Source organism: Drosophila pseudoobscura, chromosome 2 (genome assembly GCF_009870125.1).
Source record: "Drosophila pseudoobscura strain MV-25-SWS-2005 chromosome 2, UCI_Dpse_MV25, whole genome shotgun sequence".
Taxonomy (NCBI): domain Eukaryota; kingdom Metazoa; phylum Arthropoda; class Insecta; order Diptera; family Drosophilidae; genus Drosophila; species Drosophila pseudoobscura.
Window position 1 is genome coordinate 666,887 of NC_046679.1, and position 21,974 is coordinate 688,860.

General features: G+C 44.4%; 2 protein-coding genes and 1 long non-coding RNA gene across 9 annotated transcripts; 2 read left to right on the top strand and 1 right to left on the bottom strand.

Moving 5' to 3' along the window:
* Nucleotides 1-1,535: 1,535 nt before the first annotated feature.
* Nucleotides 1,536-2,630, top strand: LOC4800272 (uncharacterized). The gene is made up of 2 exons (XM_001357619.4): nucleotides 1,536-1,749; nucleotides 1,822-2,630. The coding sequence occupies exons 1-2, from the start codon at nucleotides 1,536-1,538 to the stop codon at nucleotides 2,115-2,117; spliced, it is 510 nt and encodes a 169-aa protein (XP_001357656.3). The 3' UTR covers nucleotides 2,118-2,630.
* On the bottom strand, nucleotides 2,136-21,964 carry LOC4800304 (mucin-5AC). 7 transcript variants are annotated; one of them, XM_033384609.1, is made up of 4 exons: nucleotides 21,885-21,964; nucleotides 18,932-21,244; nucleotides 10,189-10,690; nucleotides 2,136-3,351 (listed from the first exon to the last, which is right to left on the bottom strand). In XM_033384609.1, exons 2-4 carry the CDS (start codon nucleotides 20,617-20,619, stop codon nucleotides 2,866-2,868), a joined length of 2,676 nt encoding a protein of 891 aa, XP_033240500.1. In that variant the 5' UTR covers nucleotides 20,620-21,244; nucleotides 21,885-21,964; the 3' UTR covers nucleotides 2,136-2,865. The 7 variants fall into 7 exon arrangements, with proteins under 7 accessions (XP_033240500.1, XP_003736226.3, XP_033240489.1 ...); XM_003736178.3 differs by having other exon boundaries at nucleotides 18,932-21,114; nucleotides 21,885-21,951; XM_033384598.1 differs by having other exon boundaries at nucleotides 21,870-21,949.
* On the top strand, nucleotides 13,772-15,105 carry LOC26532136 (uncharacterized). Its single transcript, XR_001451513.2, has 2 exons — nucleotides 13,772-14,366; nucleotides 14,422-15,105. It is a non-coding gene; the product is annotated as an uncharacterized lncRNA (long non-coding RNA).
* Nucleotides 21,965-21,974: the final 10 nt, after the last annotated feature.

The window sequence follows — 21,974 nt, forward strand, 5'->3', positions numbered from 1 at the left end:
GCAGTATGCCAGAGATTTAGTATACAGAAGAAACCAGTATTTTACTGATGTGCAAATCCAAATCTTTCGAAGGCTATATCTCGGCTAACTATGGGCCGATCGGCGAAGGACCCACTTTCGCAGGATCGTGGGGATCCAGACTGTCGATGGGTATCAATATCTCGACTACGAAAATTAGGCCGATTTTTGGCAATTTTAATGATGGTTGTTACATCATGATTTTTTGCGAAAATCGTGAAAAAATTGATTTCCTTTTCTCCGATGACAGTCGGATCTCCAATCGACTATTGGCAGGACTCGCCCGATAGCCAAAAAAATCGGCCAGTTTCGTGATAGTTTCCCCGTTACAGAATGCAACATCGATGAGTACAAAATTTTTTTATTCATCAAAACTTAGTACAAGTACAAGTACAAGTAAATATACAAATGGAAAACATTTATATTTACCATCTAAACGCATAGGCGTATATAAGCCTAAGCCTAACAACAACTAGATCTATATGGAGTCTAATATCTCGCGTAGCTCCTTCCTCCCTTGGCTGCCACAGTCAAAGTCATTGTTGTCAATGTCCAGGTCGAAAGATGACGATAGCATGTTAGGTTTAGATCTTACAAGGGGTGGGATAGGACTCGGTCTGTCTCGAATGCGCCTCGCTAATGCTTGGTTAGGACTGCGTCTGGCGGGGGGATACGACTCGGTTCTCTATGAAGGAAGATACATATACTTTATAAATATCGACAATTATATAGTGATTCACTTACTTGCCCACAGGGAAACAAGCCAAAAAGTAAAATTGCCCACAGGGAAACAAGCCAAAATGTAAAATGTAGGTCTTTAGCCGATCTGTGCCTTTTTGGCCGAGATATTTGAATCGCAGCACTGTTGTTCCGCAACACCCAACATGTATGGCGGCGAGCTTTTGTCAGATTGCAAGCCGATATCTTAACCAGGGCTGTCAGACAGTTGCGATGAGGCAGCTCTGTGTGGTTCAAAGCATCTCTGTAGGCGCAAATTTCAAATGTCTATACATCCGTCAATATTTTGTTGAACCACGAACCGAACTATTAGTCCTTGATAGCTCACGGAACCAGCAACGGCTTCCGACGATGAGTCGTTGCCGCACCACGATTGGCTGGAACCGCCACAATTTTGTAATTCAAACGTACAAAATGGTCATTTGATATATTCCATGATCTGGAAGAATATTTGTACAAACAACCCAACCAGTTGAAAAGTGATGTGGCAAGTACAGCCACGTCAGGTCCCTCTTTGCTCCTATGATTTCCTCGCTCGGTCCCTACTGACTACTGGACTAGTTTTCATTACCAAATTTTTAGCAGTGTGCGCTTGACTTTGAACCCAGCATTAAATCTGCGAAAGATTAAATGACCCTTTACAAAATCAATTGAAGTTCGCAAAAACTAAATCATTTTGCATTAAAACTTATTGCAATGGGAATTCATTTCGTTTACAAAAACCGCTCGATAAAAAGATTTGTGACCAGTTCTCCTCCTCGTTCCAAAGCGGTAAAACCATGTTTAGTTCAGTTCTGATCTTGGTCCTGGGAACCCTTGTCAGCCTTCACGGTATAGCAGTCATCACAGCGGCGGATGCCGCTACCTCCAGTGGAACAAATCTGGGATTGATCACCATACCGTCGCAGGCGCAAGTATGCTCGTGCTCGCTGTCATTGTCCTGCAGCTGTTGCCAAAGCGTTGTAGTGAACGCTGTCAATACAACCAAGACTCGTATGTTGGAGTACAAAACACCAAAACAGTAGTACAGTACGTTCTATAATTCCTTCAATTGCTCAATTGCAGTGTGCCTGACATTCAAGATTAGCGTACTAAGTGGGTCAGTAGATGTAGGTGTCACCATGGATGGAAATTCGATGACAAAGTTCACCATCAGCACTGCGTCACCACCCACATTCTGCCTGCCAGTGCTCTCGTTAGTAACGCCTCTGGACATGTGCCTCAAGCTGAACATAAAGATGGCTGGGCTGTCTGGAATCCAGGCTTGCCCGACATTCTATTCCAGCTATGATAGCAGCAACGTTGTCAGCTATGATTTTCCGTGCATTCAGCTGGGCTTGGATGGAGTAAGCCTGGTGTGAAAGAAACAGGCGGAAACATTTGTTTTGCTTTGATGGTTTATTTTTCTTTATATAGGATGTATTACATTCTTTGCAGTAAGCCATAGAAATTCATATGTACAAATGTTATTGGTCAAATGCACGAGGGAAATGAACCGCAACACAAATAAAATTAGGGAGATGATTTTGTTGACAGCTAAGCTCGTCTTAAGGGCTACAATTACAATCGAATTAAACGTTGAACCCGCTATGCCTGAACCCGGAGGCTTACATACGAAACGATTTACAATAGACTTACAACTGAAGATCACAAAGGCCTCCCACCTAACCACACGAGAGCCTATAGTTTGGCCTTAAAGATTCTACCGATTAGATTAGATTAGGTTGGGCTGGTTGGATTATATTGATTATACTCGTATTGAGGTAAGTAAATATGTTATGCCTTATTTTTGTATTGCCTTGAAATCACTTAAAAGCTGTTTTTGTCGGTTTCGAAAATATTCATAGGACTTTCAACGAGATTTCAAGAAATACTGCGATGAGAAATAGCCCGTTTAAGAACCTATGATCAGTTATCTCGTCAATTACAGGGCATATAACTACGCATGAGACAGCCACCCCCCAATCAATGTTTCTGGTCCGACAAACTTGCCACACCGAGTCCAAGGGATGATCCAGCGCTACAGAAGGATGACGACTGCGGCCCGTTGTTCACAATCGCCTTGCACATGACCATCCTGACTCCGGCGAGGAAGTCTGTGAGGTAACATCATGTGGGTCGTGATGGCGCAGTCGGTTTTCGCTCTGTCGTTGCCGCAATGCTGGATGTAGATGTGGATGTGGCTAGGGCTAGGGCAGAATGTGGGGGCGGAGGTGGTGCGCTCCGCATTCTGGGCACTGGCTTTTGCTTCGCATCAGGCTGCTGCTCTTGGTGCTGTTGTGAGATCAGCTCCCTAATAATTTTCGGCTGTGTGGTTATGACCTTTGGTATGGTGCCAAGGCACTTTGCCTTTGTTGCAGACGACACAACATCTGAGGCAACATCTCCACCGCCTTCAGAGCTAACTGATTCGTACGATGAAGGCGTTGGCGAATGCCTCTGGACATCCAAATCATTAGAACCCAATCCCATACCCTCCTCCTCGTCCTCATCTTCGTTCTCTTGCTCCTCGATCATGGCGCGAAACTCTTGTATAGACTCGTTCAGCACCCACAGTTGTGACAATAACGAGAGGTCCAATTGACGCAGTCCGTTCTAGAAGAAAGCAACAAATGTTAAACCTTATTAGCAACTAAATACAAAATTACAATAAAAGATGGCTGCCATCTTATCCATATTTATGTATTATTAGCCTTTATTGTGGTTAGAGTAAACCTTATTTTGCAAACACATTTTCCAGGATCTATCAATCTTTTTGCCGACCTGTCAGGAGTAATCGGATAGAGATGGAAATGGACAGGAAACGGGGACTGAGGGGCAGTTTGACCTATCCTGTCTCTTCGCTAGATAAAGCACCCATCAGACAGACACACTGCAAAAGGCGGCAAGACAGTTACGAGTAATGTTGGCAAACGGACAGCTGGAGACGATGCCGCTGGATGCCTCCAAACGCCACCTCCTACCATCCGTCTCTTCATTTGCGTATGAATGCAGCCTTGGCCTGTATTTTTCGTTTGAGCTGAGTTGAGCTGCCAAGACGCTGGTAGCTTGTGGCTTGTGGATTGTGGCTTGTGGTCAAAATGAAAGTTCCCCTGTCGCTGTTCCGCTGTCGAGTAGGAAGGAAAAATCTCATTTGTCAATTAATATCGCGGCATAATATCGCGCTCAAAAGGAAAAGCAGCACAACTTTCAGCCCCAGTCGTTCAACGTTGCCGCGTATCGTGGAATTAACCAAATCCGCTCAAGCCTTCGCTTCGCATCACCCCAACTCCAAGTCCAAATGCAACCCCAACCTGCCCCCCGATCCCAGATCGCAGCTCCCAGATCACAGCTCCCACTGGAATGGATGCTAATGTATTCGCTTTCAGAGGTAGCGAGCGCAGATCAAACGTTAGATACCATATTACATATATACTTGTGTATTAAGAAAAAGTTAACTTTTCAACCTTGGACAACCTCTACAATTTCAGCAATTATCAAATATGTAGCTACAATGCTTTGACCTAGTAGAACTTGTGGCTGCATCTGTAGCTTGTGGTCAGGTCAGGCCAGGCTAATGCTATTAACACAATTCCATTTATATCGACTTCCCACGCCTAACCTCGCACGAGTACAAATGTATGTTAATTTGCGATTAATTTGCATGCGCCTCAGACGTCACCCGTAACCCGCCGCGAGTGCAGAGAGAAAGGCTTAGAATTTGCGTGGGCGGTGTGCTACAATAGAGGCATTACTGTAGCTCCAGAAGCTGACACACTTCACACGCAATAACTGAATGAACACGAATAACTTCGCAAGAATAGCTCCAGAATCTGTCACAGGATCAACACTGCGGAAGACCCATCCAAGTTGGAGTTTTGTGGCTTTGTGTGGTAATAATCCCACATTACATGCAGAAATGTTTACCATATGTAGCAGAAGCAGTAGGTAATCAGCACTCAGAGGTCCTCTACATTGAAAGAGATAAAAGTCGCCATACCATCCATTCTAGTGTATTGTTAATTACACGGAATGCACCTGCAAATGTGCAACGCCCAACGTTTGACGCTTTAAGTGCCATAAAACAAAATCGAAAATCGATAATGTTGAAAACTTAATTAACGCTAAGCTCATTGGGCTAAAATCGCTTGCTGATGCTTCCAGTGGTTATATTGGGGGTACGGGTGTGTGTGCCTCTTTTTTACAGGGACAGAAGCCGAAGCGAAGCCGTAAAAGTATTTCATGGATGGCAGCAATAATAAATGGCAATGAACGCAGCGAACGCCAGACAAGGCTGCCCCTGCCCCTGCCACAGTCCGTGTCCCTGTGTCTGCCCCAGCGATGCACTGCAACTGCAACTGCAAGATTCTGTTCTATCTTTAGACTTTGAAGATTTGGAAGGCAGGAAGCCAGCTACTGAGTTGGACATTAAACATTTGTGCTGTGACGGATGACCTTTTCCAATTAGCGGAGCAACCCGGAAGAGCCTGGGCCATCAGTAAATCAACTATATATGATACAAATGGAACAATATATGCTATATTTGTTTGTCTGCTTGGAACGAGTCCTCGTTAGCCTCATATGCCTACCGTGTACATATGTATGTACATATAAGGATCATTTTGATATGTCCTCCTGCGACACGATATGCCTGCTGCGATATGCAAGGGATGTGCCAGGAATCGTCGAATCGAAAGCTAGCTTTTCCTTCTGCTGCAATTTAGAGACGCATCAGCCGGCATCAGATGGAAAACCTGTCGTATCGTTGGCGGTAGTCAAACACTGAGCCGGGCTATAAATAAGTCAGTGGTTCGGACAGGTTTGCTTCTCCATTGCATTTGCAATACGAAATGATGTAATGCTTTATTGGCAAACAGACAAAGTGGATGATAAGCTAAGAAAACATGCCATTCCAAGCGAACGTGAAAAACATTCTGGGAGAGTCGAGATACTGGACGCAGAAGCTGGGTTTCTTGAGAGGATAAAATATGGATAATTTTTGTGCAACTACAAGTATTTTGTGGTGTGGGTCTGGTCTGATATCTAGGCTTGTCGCCGCAGTACTAGAGCCATAGTTGAACTTTCACTTGCAATTCCTGAGCACATAAAAAGCCGCCTCTGTTTTGATTTTAAACTATAAAACTGCAAAAGTGAATGTTAATTTGCTTGGTAATCACTGATTACCGATTACAGATTACCGATTGCAGATGGAGCTGATTTCAAAGACGATTAAAAGCTGATTTATAGGCACGCCTTGGCGCTGAATGTGTTACAGTCTGAAGCATTTTTACACAATTATTTGGGGGTGTTCAACTTAGCCCTGACTACTCGTGCTCTCAGAGATTATTGTAGCGTAAATAGACATAAAAACAACTGTGTTTTAGTTTCTTCTCCTGACACTGACTCTAACTCCAGCTCCAACGCTAGCGAAAAGCGAAAAGCAAACGCGATAAATGTGAACACGTTAAGTGTCCAAAAATGACTACCTCCGATTGCGGAAAGATTGAATTAACTTGTTTCCTGGATACGTTTATGGTTATGGTCTTTGCTTATGTCATTTACAATACTTATGTATATACATATGTATGTGCATTTGGATTTAGGTCAGATGGAAATAATTAAAAAACATAAATAAGAACGGAGTTGATCGTAAAGATCGTCTGGTACGATCCGGATTAGCTACGTTATTATAACTATCAGTAATACCTTAACCTTAACCTTAACCAAGTTCGGTGGATGCCATTAGCGGTGCTGGTGTTTTCACTCCACTCATAAATTTCAGCACTTTGGTCGCAGGACCGTCCCAGTGAAACAGGGTTCAGTAAACTCTTGAGCAAGCATACTGGAGCTTGAGCTACGCAAATTATCCAACTGCGTATTACACGCATCACATCGGTTACAGCTTACAGCACACGGCACACAGAACCATACCATTTGATGTTCCACACCAGTGACGACCACTGACGACCAGTGACGACCAGTGGCTTCCATTCTTGGGGATCTGGCCAAATAAAGTGAAACAAGTGGAACCACCGCGTCTTAGCTAACCAAGATACATTTTGATAGGTTGCCAAAGCACAGCTCAGCTCTCTTGACGGGAAGATGGGAAGATGGAAAGATAGAAAGATAGAAAGAATACGGGGCGGAGGGGCGTTCAAGGCCATTTTATGTAAGCCATAAAAACTCATTTCATGCATTGATGCATTTCTTCTCACAAACTGCCCCGTCGGATGCGTCGGATGGATCTTTGGCTTTAGTTAATGTGGCTCTGTTCCTCGTTGCCGCTGCCGCTGTTTTTTGCGTTCATAAATTTAATTTACAGCCATAACCAAGGCATAACCAAGGCATCTGGCAACAGGCAACAGGCAACAGGCAACAGCCAGAGCCGCAGCAAGACAATAAAACAAAAACAACATAAATTAGCTGAAGCTGAATCTGAAGCTGACTCGGTTTACTGCTTGCTTTTCTGCTTTTCTTGCTTTCTTGCTTGCTTGCTTGCTTGCTTCGGCGCTTAATGGCTGCGCTGCGCATGCGCTGATTAGTGTTACTCCTGTTTTCTCTCTCCCATTGTGGCTGTGTGCTTTTTATTTCTCTTTGATGCGTTCGTCGGATTGCATTAACCAAAGTTTATTACTTCATTTTCATCGTTGTACGAGTACACATTAGAGATGGTGACGGAGATGGCGATGGGTGATGGCTGATGGGTGATTGTGGCGGTAACAATTCAGGCGTAATTTTACTTGCCAATCAAGCCATTGAATGTATTTCTATGGAGAGTTCTGCTGTTGGTGTTTCCTATACATAAACAGATGTTCATACATACTGACCTTAAACCTTGTGAAACTAGATTTCATTCTTTGGATATCTATGGATAGCTATTCTGAATTTCTGTTCACTTGGAGTGCAGCGCGAGTATAACAATAATTCATCCTTGGCATTTTTTGAAACCTGATCTAATAATCTTTGCTGCCTCACTGACCTTCAGCATTCGTTTACTTTCAGTTTTTGCAATTACAATAAGTAAAAGCGGCTCTACAGAGTCAAATGGCGATGGAAGTCGGCCAAAACATACGAGTAGTGCCGCAGTGGTATCATAAGTTGACTAAGCAGCTGTTTGACTCTTGAATCGGCTCGGCACTCGAAAGCAAAAGCTAACACAAAGCTTAATTGCAAAACACACCATACCCATACCCATACCTATACCTATACCTATACTCATACCCACAAACACACCCACCGAACGACCGACCGACCGGCCGATCAGAGAGCTTGAATCGTTAATCAACCGACCGCAACATTTGCAAAACTGAAAAACACTAGGTAGGTATACATACAATATCTCGTGGCTGCACTAGCAAGTAAATACCCTATCTCTATCTCTATCTCTATCAAAAACGTTACTAGCCATAAGTAGAATGAGAGGATAATGATTCCTCCTGGTCGATTCCCTCCCAAACAGGGGTCGCGGTATGCCTTTTTCAAGGAGTACTCGCACTCATAGCAAATAAACTGAACGAAAAGTAGTTAAAGCCAAAGCAAGGCCTCGCTATCGTTATTGTGGCAACGAATAAATTAAAACGGCTGAGCAACAACAACTGCAACAAATGGTTGGCCAAATGGTTGGCGTTGGGTAAATACAATGACCAATTAAAGTGTCATTGGGCTTGCGCGTTGGTGTTGCCAGCGGCGGTATCTTTTGGTATTTGAAACAACAACAACAATAACAACAACTACAGCAACAGACAGAGCAGAAAAAGAAAGGACTAATGGAAACAAAAATATAAAGTAATCGATGGAAGACACGTATCAACTTACTGTAACATAATTATGCCACAAAATTGCTAATGAAAGTTACAACAAATTATCAATTTATACCTGAGGAGGAGGCCCTGCCCCTGCCCCTGCCTCCTGCCCCTGCTCCTAAAAGCCGAATGCCAAACCCAAGTCTCAAACAATATTGCACAACCTGAGCTGAGAGCTGACATGCAAATTGCATTGCATTTGGGTTTAAGCTTCACGTTTTTTCTCGTTTATTTCCGATTGTTCCCACCAAAATGGACGTTTAAATCGGAGCAGCACGAAAACAGACTATTTTTTCCAGAAGTTTAAAATTCGAATACAGACGGAAAATGGTCGCTCCCAACGCGAGGCAGACTAAAGACTATTTACACCTACGCCTGGCTTGAGACTGAGCCAGTTTTAAACAGGTTCTTATAAATGTACATATATATTATATATGTATAGAAAAACATGCCTCTGGTGGCGAGCATAAAATGTGAAAGGTTCAGCCAATAATATATATAGCCATAAGTACTTCGGATATACATACATATATACGACAGTTGAATCGCCCAGAACCCAGTTCGATTGCAGAAAACATACACAATTTGCAATTGTCTTAAGTTATTCAATTGATGACTGGGGAATCATGATATCACTACATCAGAATACTTCACTAAAACTTGGCGAATTCTGGCCCAAACTGGTCCCCAAACATGTTAGCATCCGATCCCAGGTTCAACAGATCGTATGACCAACTTTGTGCGTGACATTAACAACTGACATTTGGGCTTAACCGATCCAAGATCCGGCTGTAAAAAGCGATTAACATTCCTGATAATACGATTTTCGTATAATATTATTCTCCCATCGATTCTGACTACGAGCAAAGACTGTACAAGACCAAAATGCTGCATGAGGGACTAAAAAGCTGTTCTATCAGTTCTCTTTAGGCTGTACTTCGTCTCTGACCCAGCTACTGTATAGTCTTTGCTGCGAGTAAGTCCCGACCCATTTTTCTAGGGCCTCGGCAGAATTGACATTTACTTTGAATCGTCCAACCCATTTACTCAGCCCAGTCTCAGTCTCTGCCTCAGCACTGAACTGAATCCAACTCGTAAATGGTGCGCCTGTGCTTTCAACTTTGAGCAATTGTTTGCAATCGCAAATCGAAATTTGGCAAAATGTCAGGCAGCCCTCTGGAAATGTTTAAGGTTGTGTATCTGTATCTGTATCTGTATCTGTTTCTCTTTGCTAAATGCCAAGAAGATAATTTCTTTGCCAATATGACATGAATGAATTGATAGCTCCAGCTCCCTTTCCTTTTGTCTCTGCACTGTCTGATTTTAATACATATATTATGGCCTGGCCGTTAATTTCAAGTGGATGGACTATGGAAGACTGTGGCCTAGCCAAGATTGAACTTTTCTTTTCGGGGTCAAAATATAACTTTCTTTTCTACAATATGTATAAATAAATCAACCTGCAACAGGAACGGAACGGAACGGAACGACAGAAGCCGACCGATGTTTTCATTTCTGTAGTTTCTGTCGTCCGAGTAGTTTCACTTTTTCGATTTGAATATTCATAGCTATTGTCCGACCCGATCCTCAGCCGGATAAGGGTAAAAGGGATCTGTTGTTCACCCTTTTGATTTGACCTTTAAGAACTTACCATTTCCTTTCGCAGCGTCGCTATCTGGTCATCCAAAGTGCTGGCATTGAGATGGGGGCTTTCTTTCGCAGGTGAAACAGTCGTCGTCGCTTTTGTTTTTGCTGCTGATGCTGGAGGGGATGCTGATGTCGTCGTGACGGTCGTGTTTCCGTTTGCACATACATTTGACGGAGTTATGATTTCAAGTGTCGCTGTCGCTGCTGCTGTCGCTGCTACAGGCGCTGCCGTCGGCGTCGATTTATCAATTTTATTGTCGTTATTATCATTTGTTTCCCTCTTATGTTGACTGCCCAAATTGATATCTATATTCGTATATTTTTGGCTCGTCTCGCTGCTGCTGCTGGTACTGTTGTTGTTGTTGTTGTTGAGACGCTCCGGGGCCGCCGGCGGTGGCTCCACTGCCTCGCCATCGCTGAGGAGTAGACCCGAATCGGAGCCGAGAAGTTTGTTGAAGCCAATAAGAGATTTCGGCAGGGGTGGCAGCGCACTGATGGAGATTCCACTGCAACGGGAAGAGAAAGAAGAAATGAGAGATCGTCAGACCGGGGAGATCGGAGCAAGTTCAACCCGACTATAGACCTAGATAAACTATACCTTCGCTTGCCACCCAAATAGCCATAACCTTGCCAATAACCAATAACATGCCCATCACCATCATCATCATCATCATCATCATCATTGTTATCCTTATAAAAATCCTCATCTGCATTGATATCTACAGGTCTGTTGGGGCTATGGCAGTGCCCGATATCATTCAAGACAAGGGGCAGTATGCCCGGAACCTCGTCGTCGTCATAGTCGCTGCATGTAGTTGGCGTTTGGCCACACCCACGTGTGGGTGCATCCGCATCCGCTTCCTCGTGCTCATCTTCGTTCGTATTGAAGAAGCCGTCCTGGAAGCGCTGGTACCACTGGGCCACATACTGAGCACTCGGCGCGAACGGCCCGAAGGCGCAGCGGCACTCGTCGACTATTTGGGTGGGACAGAGGCGACGCCGGAACCCGAACAAGATGCACTGCTGTAGCTCCGCTGCCGAGGGGGCCGGTATGGGCGACAGAAACAAATCGTCCAGGTCTTCGGACATTCTCGCTGACTTTCGATCGCTTAAGGTGCGCTTCAAACGACTTATGACATTAGCTGCAATGTGTTTATTGTGGGTAAATACTATGTCTGGATATCGACAATTCTTACTTTTCGAATGGGAATCGCTGTCAGAAAAGGAAGCAGCAACACAATAAACAATAAAGAACACAGACAGAAAACACGCAGCAAACAATGATATTTCAATTTGTAAAATTAGCACATAGAAACTATGTAGGGTATGGTATGGTATGGTATGGTATGATATGTACATAGGACTGAATATATGTATTTCACGTAAAGGTAAGCTTATATCCATAAGGCAAGCAACAAACCAGCCACGAAGGCCATCAACTTATGGCTTTTAGAACGCTAGCAAACGAGTTCAAAGATTTGTTAAAGAGCCAAATGCATCATAGGCCAAGAAGCCAAGCAGCCAAGCTGCCAAACAGCCGGAGAGACAAGCATTGTCAATGCAAGACGCGTTTTGCTTAGGCTCTTAACTGCAACAGCGGCACGGCAACAAGCATCGATCGCATCTGACCCACTTAACGGACAAATCAGAGACCAGAAATCAGAAACCAGTAACCACATCTCAAAGAAATATAAAACAGTTAAGAAGGCAATATAATCTTGATTAGCGGTCGATTGCTACCAATAGACGCATTGAATGCTGGGTCTTCGACCCACAAACAGAAGGCATATACTCATTAAAGTTGTATCAATTTATGGTGGGAAACCGAATGGGGTAACATGAAACTAAAAAACACGGTACTCAGTGTCTACGGGAAGGGGGGACAGAGATAGCAGTGAGGAGAGCGAGTACGTGAAACCTCACTTCTTATGGCTAGGGCTAGGCTACTCTGTGAGAGGGATGACTACCCTCAATCATAATCTCAGCAAAGCAAAAGCAACAACTAAGCCATAAGAATAGACTCTGACTGAATGTGTAACATAAATTAAGGGAATCAAATGCGTTTGTGTCTTAATTAGTTCAGTAGTTCATTAGACACTAAAGCGGATGGCTCTCGTAGGAGATGTCTTTATTTACGATCCACAGCTGACTCGCCATTCAACAAAATTCATCAGCCCACATGCAATACAATATTCAATATCTTATTAATTTATGCAAATATTCAGCAAGTCAGTAAATGGTCGTAGCCGAAAGCGGACGAATACTTTGGATGATTTGTGTGGATGACTATGAATCGAATGGACAACAAGCAGCAGGTTAACAAACGAACAAATGAATTGAACTCCTGTATTGGAATGGAAAACCAATTACACAGTATGATCTTTGCGAGGCAATTTCCAAGGAGCCCTTTTATGCCCCCGCCAAGGCTAGAGGTCAGCTCAGCGAATATTACTTTGCACAAACATGAATAACACTACAATAAACATACATATATTTATATGTTTATTTATAAACTTATATTTATATACATATTTCTACAGGCTTTGGCTGTTAAAATAGCATTTGCTTCAGCATTTGTTAGGCAATCGGCAGCAATCACAATTGAATTGACACGACACGAATAATCTTTATAGTTCTTTCACGGAACCAAAACATATTTTATTTTATCACAGATGAGAACGAGTACGAGTACGAGTACGAGCACAAGTATTTGGTTAATCTGAACACTTTAGCAGCGTATGCGAGTATGTACTACGATATATGTATGTATATTCTCGTCAAGGGTCGTCGGTAGTCCGTACTCACAAATAAAAATTTGCACAAACAGTATGGGAAAAATGAACATATAATCGATGTTCCTGTAGTTCCGTTTCGCGCGAAGACAAAGACTCGAATTGTTTCTTTAATTCGCTGTAAGTTTCGCTGTTCTGTTTTGCTTGATAGCGCTCAGAAATTCGCGTGCAACTAAAAATCAAACGCTGGCTGCTTTTGGCCACGTTCAAATCACCCAATCCCAGCAAATCCCAAAGAGAGCACACGAAGAAAGACAGGCAAGAATATCAACAGAGATCAGAGATAAAGAGATAGAAAAACGAGCAGAGAGAAAGATCTGTGAGCACACAGAATACGGAATACGGAATACAGATGCAATGCAGCCATTCCATTCGAGAATTAGACATCAAGACAAAGATAAAAATATATATTGTATGAAATGCGTAAATTGATTTAATAATAAAATTAAACTGGCGAACAGGGTTTGCATTCGCAAATAGAAGAAAGACTGTTCTACTCTACTCTAAAAGATGGATGATAGAGGAGGGGAGGAGCTTCATGGGCGACAAAAGCTTCAAAGTCGTAGATTTCGATTCGAATGATGGATGTTCGACCACCCTGTACCGGGTGTACCGGTGGACCGGCTGTCATCAGCAGATCGATGGATATATTTAGAGTCCCACAGAAAACACTCTCACGCTGCTCGGCTGCTGACAAAGGTAGCTCCTCTTGTACTACATATGTACATACATATGTATCTATGTACATGGCACGACACAAAATAATATATCTGTATCTGGCAGCTCTTTACCATGACCAAAGGGCAGGCGACACAGACACAGACACAGCCACAGATAGAGGCGGCAGTATTCATAAAATTCTAGCGCAGCGCCGCCTTGTTTTCGCTCATTCAGAAATATTCGAATATGTCGAGTGGAACCCCAATTTGCCCAACTTGTCCCCCTCCTCCCCTCCCACTGGGATGCTTTAGCCTTGCCCGCCCCAAAGCGAGACCAAAGCGAATTGGGGGCATGCGGCGTAGCGTGGCATGCGACGTGTGGCGTGGCATGTCGCATTCTAAAAATATAAACCAGGAAAAAGTGCTCTGCATTGCCTGCGACATCCGCTGTGCATCGCAGAGCTACGCTACAGTTCCATTGCACTATCGCCTATCGGCCAGCGACGTTGAACGAATCGAAAATAGTGCAGACAATCGCATAGCATCGCGCAGGTGGCAAATCGGGGCATGCCACGCACTGGCATGGGTCGGTACAGGATGCCATTACCGGCGGCCGAAGAGCTAAAGAGCCACTTGGGCCACTGCGAAATCTGACGATTTCTCGACAAGCAACCTACGTGATCATAATACCAATTCTTGACCCAGAAATTTCACCCGGCACCCGGCTGCAAGTAAATATGTATACGCTTAAGGCTTAACAAAAGGCGTATTCGGTTTATTCTTCAGTCTTATTAGCCAAACATGCTATGGAGCTATGGAGATGGTGGAGGAGTTCGATTTAAATAGCAGCTATGACCACTTTTGGCTTTTATACTATGTTCATATCTTTCTTTCTTAAAACACCAGCTAATGAGGGCACGGCACAGCACAGCAGAAAGACTAATGCCAGCGGCTCAAAATTGGAAGAGACTCAATGGAGACAAGACACAATAAAGTTCCAGCAAAGTTTCTCACTGTAACTTTCTCACGCATTCTAATGAGGCATAATTTTCCATTGTATCCGCAGCCCCCTCCGCCGGACTACTCCTCGTGCAGTATACGCGACTCGTATTCGGCACAAATTAAGTGAGAAGGTGAACAAAAGTACGCGTAGTATCTCCATTCCATCGTTGTTGTCATCATCAGTACTCACGACTTGTCGCAGTCTACGTGCAGCAGATCCCCGATCTCCGATCCCCGATCCCCGACGCCCGATGCCCAACTAAGTGGCAGTGGCCCTTGCCACTCCCTAGATCTCTGAACGAAAGAAATGGCGCATATGGAACCGTTTTCGCTTTCATTCGAATGCCCAACGAGCGGACCAGACCAGACCAGCCACAACTGGCCGCATTTGATGACTGCATAGACCATAAATTTCCGTTGGCTTTGGTTTGTTTTCTAGTTTCTAAATAAACAGACATACAACATAAACCAATCCAATCCAATACCAATCTCATGCAAATAAGCCCCGAATGGAGCTCTGGCTCGGCTCGGCTCGGCTCGGTTTAGTTACCCAAATAAAATTTGTGTGTTTTTTTCACCCAGCTCCGAGCTGTACGGCATCGCGATTAGTCTTGGGTCGGGTTTCTCTTTTAAACACACAACGAAAAGCGAAATTTGTCGGATTATTTTGGATTAGATTCCTGCCTGGTTAGTAGAACGCTGCGAGCAAGTGGCTGCCCTGCCCAGAGCTCTGCCACCTTAATTTATGCAACTTGTTCACCGCTTCATCGCGTCATGGCTTCATCGCGGTCTATTGAAGGCTAAGAAACTGTTCGGATAGCCATGGGCCATGATAGCTGAGGTTTTATTTTGTGCGTACAACAATGCATTCTCTCCAGTCCTTTAGCGTCTACAGAGTCCGTACACTTGACAGACCCCGAACGGAGCTTAAGATACAAAGAAGCACAGAAAGAGCGGGGATCTTGGAATGACCCTTTGTACCTTTCTGGTAGAGAAAGTGTTCATACACCTCGTATTCGACGCTCTTGTCGCTTCAAATAAGAGTTCATAACAATTCTGTTCGTTGCGAGGCATGAAAGTTGAATACTCCTCAAGTTGGAGGTTTTTATAGTAGGCACATTATTTTTGTGAATTTTGTGAACATTTTTCACCAGTCCAGTGCTGATTTGCTTCCGGTTACTGCCACTCCGATCTTGTAACTCCCAGAGGAGCGCATGCCAGTGCCAGAGCCTGTACCAATGCCGGACCGAGTCTCTCAATAAAAATAAGAGTATCCAAATTCAAAATCCGCTTTTGTTTTTTTTTGGTTTATGTAAGCCCGCTTGTTGGCCAGCCTACGCTCCTGTGTGCAACAAGCACAGCCACAACCACAACCACATCCACATCCAACAGGTTGCCTTACAGGTCCAGTTACGCTTCCAGGCTACTCTTCCGCATATTTTGCCTTGGTTTATTTCTCACGGAATCAGTATTTACTTTGAAATTAGCACTGAGACGTCTCCTGGTTAGCTAAAGAAACGACAAATGAGGTTATTCCTTCGTCTAGAAAGTATTTTCTGCTACAGTCGACGTGTACTACCCTGTACTACCCTTTGCGACATGTCTATCGCTTTAACACAACCAGAACTCAAGGTAGTTGAACTCTGAAATATCTGTCGCATCATTTTAAAACATGTAGGAATGGAAACACACCAAAAATCCACTCTTGCGCTTGTGAGAGAGTCAAAAGCTCAGCTGGGCCGCGACCAGCCAACTGCCGAGTCACTTGGCCATGCGTACTTTAACGGTTCTCACACTCTCAGCACAGAACCTGACGAGTGGCAGTAGAACATCTGATCCACCAGCCAAAAGAGACATACCCGACTGCTGGCTGGCTGGCTGGATGGCCCAGACGCAGACGCAGCTGTAACCTTAGTTGAAGGTGTTTCTAAATAGCTGTGAACCATTGCTTCAGTGTCTTTCCTTTTGGGTATACCGACTGCAAGATTACAAGTAAGTTCTTTGTGCTATTAGATATCTCTGCAGAGGATTGTATTCAACCGATCATACGTATCAGAAGTCATTCTTTAAGTCTTTTCCATTCACGGAAGAGCCTTGAGTCGAGCTACCGAATATTTAAGCACTTAAAAATCAACGAAAACAACAACAGTATCCCCATTAGAGACCTATATAAATAAATAAACACACACAAAGCTCTACAGTAAACACGAAGCCAAATCGAATGTGGCTATAGCTCATTCCTATCATTCTACACTCGCCTCCTGTCAAAGGAAATCATTCATTGAATGGGGGATCTCCCGAATCTGAGTTATTTCTTCGAAAGACTCTCTGTCTCTGGTGCACCGGAAAAAGCGGAAATGGTAAACAATTCTTGACAACGGCACTGGTTATGCAATTAAATTGGAGTTGAAGCGGCAACCACTTTGGACACATCAGCATGAGCATTGCCTAGCAGCAGCAACAAAAGCAACAAAAGCAACAACAGCAGCGGCAACATGTTGGATTGGTGCTGCAATTGCTCTCCATTCGCTGCGATTGAATTTATTTTATAATGCTCGCGCGACGAAGTTTCAACGGTTGTCCGCTGCACTGCCATATGCATGCATACACAAGCACAAGCACATGCACATGCACATGCACATGCACAGACACATACACATACATAGTACGTGTGTTAGAGCTTATTTCATTCAATCGAAAGACGCAATTTACCGTTGGCATTTCCCAGTAGGTGAAATTACTTCTCGATAAAAAATATGAATGTTCAAATATGCCTACATAAATATTTACATAATTATACATACCTATGTATGTACATATATACCCGTGCAAATAAAGAGAAATACATTTTTATCGAAAAATGCGCAACGGGGCGCAATGGAGCAATGGAGCGACTGTTGTGTGATTTAATCTCAGTTCAATGATATCATCGAAAGCCAATAGCTGGATTTTCCCTGCAGCACCATTGGAGCGCCCTAGAACTCCATGTCTCCAGAATATATTTGCCACAATCTGTGTATGTGTTAATCAGACAAATTGTCAGACGTCGTTATAGATATGTACGTATGATTCTCCAAAGAGAACAGAACAAAATGGAATATTTCAATGGCAGATATCGCAGATCATATCAAATGAATATTTCACAACTTTCTAAAGAAAACAACAAATTATAGCCACAGCGAAGAATTGTCAGCTTTTGAGTAATCATCACCCTAGAGAGCACACAGAGAGCATACCATGCCATGGCAACTTCTCTGGGCAAGTTTATGGGAGTGTGATTCGTGTGAATAAGCAAATGCACCGTTGTGTACGTACGAGTATTCATACTTCAGTGTGAACGATACGATACGATACGAAACGATACGATATACCCTCGTAAATTGGTCGTGTGTGCGATGTGCGATCGCGCAAATGCCAAGCAATGTGAGTCACGATAATCATTATTGTTCACCGCACCGCAAACACGTACTGTACTGCCGTATGAATACGTACGTACATGGGTACATACAATATATATAATTATATGTAAATATTGTACAAACAAACATACATGAATACATACATACATACATATATAGTGTAATGAATGTATACGCAGCTAAAATACAAATACTTTGAATATCAAAAGAGCGACAACTCAACTGAAAACGGGTTTTTTTGTTGTTCAATTCTGCTTTTAAAATATTTACGAGAAAATATACGCATACAATATACCTACAAAATATAAAGCTTAGGTAGTATTAGTCGGCAATATTGCAAAGTGTGCTGCTGCTGTTGCTGTTGCAACTGCAATGAAGCGCAGTGCTCACACATGCAACATACAATTTGCAACATGCAACAAAGTACATTCAAAATGATGTCAGCACCACACACCACACACAAATTAAGGTAAAACAAACCTCTACTCCAGCTCACATCGAGATCTCACTCTGGCAGCCATTTGCGAGAGATGAGAGCCAAAAAAACAATGGGCCAAGAGATACGATACGAATATGGAAGTGCTCAAAGCTTTCGTGGAATGCACACAGAGAGCAGTTAGATAGATAGGTAGATAGATAGAGATACTTGCAAAAGCGTGTCAGTAGTAAAAGCCTAGTGAAACTCAGGGAAAACACTGCACTGCGGCAGTTCATTAGCGAATCCGGAAAAAATGGGTTACAAGAACTGCATCTTTATTACCAGACGAGAAGTTCCCTTAAGAACTGACTGACTCAGATTCTGAATAATTTAATTGAATTTATCTGTAAGCCTCCCCGAGCCACTTAATTAAAATTCAATTGATCTTGTGACTCACCGTTTTACGCTGCGAGAACGCTTTTCGCTCTCTGCTTCCTTGACGCTATCCCAGCTATCGCCAACGCCCGATGAGGACATATCGTCGAGCCGCTCTTCATCCTCCATGCCAGAGTCCTCGAGGCTAATGTGGCAACTGGTTAGCGTGACCTGTGTGCCATTGTCGCCCACCTCGATCCAGTCTGAGGTACGGATACGTTGCGACCGCTCTGTCCCATACGGGGACGAGTCTGAGGAGCAGCCCGAGGGGCAACGCTTCCTTCCTGAAGATGAACCCTCAGCCTCGATCTCGGCGTTTTCCTTGCCCAATTTGTTGGCCGAATAGGTGGTAAGTGTGTGCTCTTCATCCCCGTCACTGTCTGCATCCTCTACGTTGTCTGCATCCACGTCCTCTGCATCATCGGCATCATCAATGGAGTTGTAGCGATGACGTGATATCACTTTCCTGGGCGTAGATGTTGTTGTTGGTGTGGGTGTGGGTGTGCCCACAGGCCCCAATGACAAAGATTTAGTGGGAAGCTGCTCCAGAGAGCAGGACTTATTGCGCATAGCAGCCAACTCGGAAATGAGCAGCTCGTGGAAGGCCTGCTTCTTCTCAGGAGTATTCCCCACGCTAATCGAACTCTTGACAGTGTTTGTGTTCGAGCGACTGTTGACCAGGATCTTGTCGTAGTTCCCATTGACGTTGATGCGCATGCAGTTTGTCTGGGGTGTCTGTGGTGTCTGTGGTGTCTGCGGTGTCTGTGGTGCCTGGACGGTCTGGAAGGTCTGGTTCTGCTGTAGCACCGCTTGATGTTGTATAGCACGCTCGTGTTTGGTTATGATCGTTGTATCGGCCACGCTTTGCTTTTGACTCTGGTTAATGATGATCTCCGAGAAGAGACGCTCCGCGGCATTCTTCAAATTGTTCTTGATCTCCACGGTCCGGCCACCGAGGAATCCCCCACTGTTGGAGGCTGTTGTGGCCGTCTGAAAGGTATCCAAAGTGGTTTTCGATCGCCGAAAGATACTGGGAGCTGGCGTAGACGACGGTGGCGGTACAAACGCTGGCACATCCTCCATATCCAGCGTAGCCACAGGCAACTGAACGATCTTGCGCGGCCTGGGCAGCGGCTGGGATGTGGCCTGCAGCCCGAGGCCAGCTCTCTCGAAATCCACCTTGCCAAGGCTTAAGCGAGTATCCTTGAGGGGAGTGGTGTGTGCGCTCGCCGTACCCACACTCATCGATTTGTGACGATTGACAGTCACGACTACTGCCGGACTAATCGATGCCCTCTCCCGGTCCCTGTCCCTGGGCTTGGCTGTGGGCACATCGGGAGCTTTGCGCAGCTTCAGTGGCTTGGTAGCTGGTGTTGGGGCTGCTGCTGCTCCTGCTGCTGCTGGCGAGACTTTAGCCACCGCCGATGTTGGGGTCTGCGTTTGAGCCTGTTTCTTCTGAACACTCAACGCTGGCGATTTATAAACCAGGGTACGTCCCACAGCACTCAGTTGCCTAACGAATGTGGGCTTCTTTTGTATGATTGGAGGAGTTATATTTGCTGGAGCTGTCACTGTAGAGCCTGCTGCTGCTGCTGCTGCTGCTGCTGCTGCTGCTGCTGCTGTTGCTGTTGCTGTTTTAGGTCTTGGTGGTACTGGCGGTCCAGGCCGCTTAACCACCGTTGTTAACGTTGTTCCTGCCGTTGAGGCCATTGCTGCACGTTCTCACGCAGGCCGCAGAAGAAAACCAGTATTTGTGGGTCACTCTTTCGTTTCTCGTCTCTTGTGTCTCGTCTCCTGTCTCTTGTCCCTGGCGTACACCGAACTCCGTCAACAACAAACTTCGCTTATTTATTATTATTATTTAGCATAAGCGCGCAAATGGGGAAACTAGTTTTTCTCTTAGACTTTGGACTAAGTTCTCACATGGCGGCGGCACTAGGTAGATGCTGCTCTGCTCTGCATTGCTCTGCTCTCTTCTGCCTGCAGCCCGTTGCAGCTTGCTGCAGCTGCTGATGATCTATTTTGAATATAGGCCACGATCCAACGGGTCCAACGGTGCTAGTTGGATACCTCCTAGTGATGCTTATTCGATACGATATTGAATATGGCTGCCTTATTGGAAACTCGTTTTCGTTTTTTCGTTTTGGGGCTCGCCTGTTGGTTGTTTTTGCGGTAAGTAGGGTAGCACTTTGGGTTCGTTTCGTTCTATGGGTTTTAAAGTGAAAGGTTTTTTTTGTTTTTTTTTATATTTCGTTTCGTTTGCGAAAGTGACAATCGAATGTAATCGAATATCGAAGCATGCAGTAATTATGTATGTTGCTTCAATCGGAAAAAACTGTAATTGGGAAACAAAACATGAAACTACGCTTTGGTGTTGTTGCTGTTGCAGTGGATGATGTTGTTGGGAACTTTAGTATGAGAAGGGAATACAAAAAAAAACAAGACACACACTCAGGCACACACGAAACTGTGAATTTTTCCAGAATGGCGTTGCCAATTAACGGTTATTTGCAGTTTCACTTCGGGTCTGATTTCCTCACACACGCTACACGCTGTTCCACGCAACTCTCAGCTCCTGAGAGCTCGAGACATTCCTGTTTCGAGTTCTCTGCTGTTTTGGGACACTTTATTCCATATATTTAATTTATTTAACAACACACACTGACACCCACGCACAACCGAAGCGCTAAGCCGACCTGTTTGAGAGAGGTGACAGATAGAGCATGAAGCATGAAGCATGACCTGATCTGATCTGATCGACGGAGGAGGTTTAGCACATCACAGTACCATCTCATCTCAATTGTATTCGCGTTGCAGGGCATGTGCATCAGTAATCAGAAATCGGATGTTGTGGCAGCAAACATCAAAGAATGCATCTTTGCGATTTGAAAATTACAGGCCCACACAACGAAAACGCACAAACACACACACACACAGACACACCCGTTCCGTGAACGTACCCCGTACCAACATACACTCTGCTCTGACCGGCTCGGCACTGTAGCTGTGTGTCCGCTCGACGTTGCGCTTTACACAAGAGACAGAAATAAAATGCGATGAAAGAG

Coding starts and splice junctions, on each gene's coding strand:
- LOC4800304 (XM_033384609.1), bottom strand. CDS start 20,619: ATGGCCTCAACGGCAGGAACAACGTTAACAACGGTGGTTAAGCGGCCT. Junction 10,691..18,931: donor CGTTCTCGCAGCGTAAAACG/GTGAGTCACAAG, acceptor TTCCCGTTGCAG/TGGAATCTCCATCAGTGCGC. Junction 3,352..10,188: donor CGACGCTGCGAAAGGAAATG/GTAAGTTCTTAA, acceptor GCTTTCTTCTAG/AACGGACTGCGTCAATTGGA.
- LOC4800272 (XM_001357619.4), top strand. CDS start 1,536: ATGTTTAGTTCAGTTCTGATCTTGGTCCTGGGAACCCTTGTCAGCCTT. Junction 1,750..1,821: donor TGTCAATACAACCAAGACTC/GTATGTTGGAGT, acceptor GCTCAATTGCAG/TGTGCCTGACATTCAAGATT.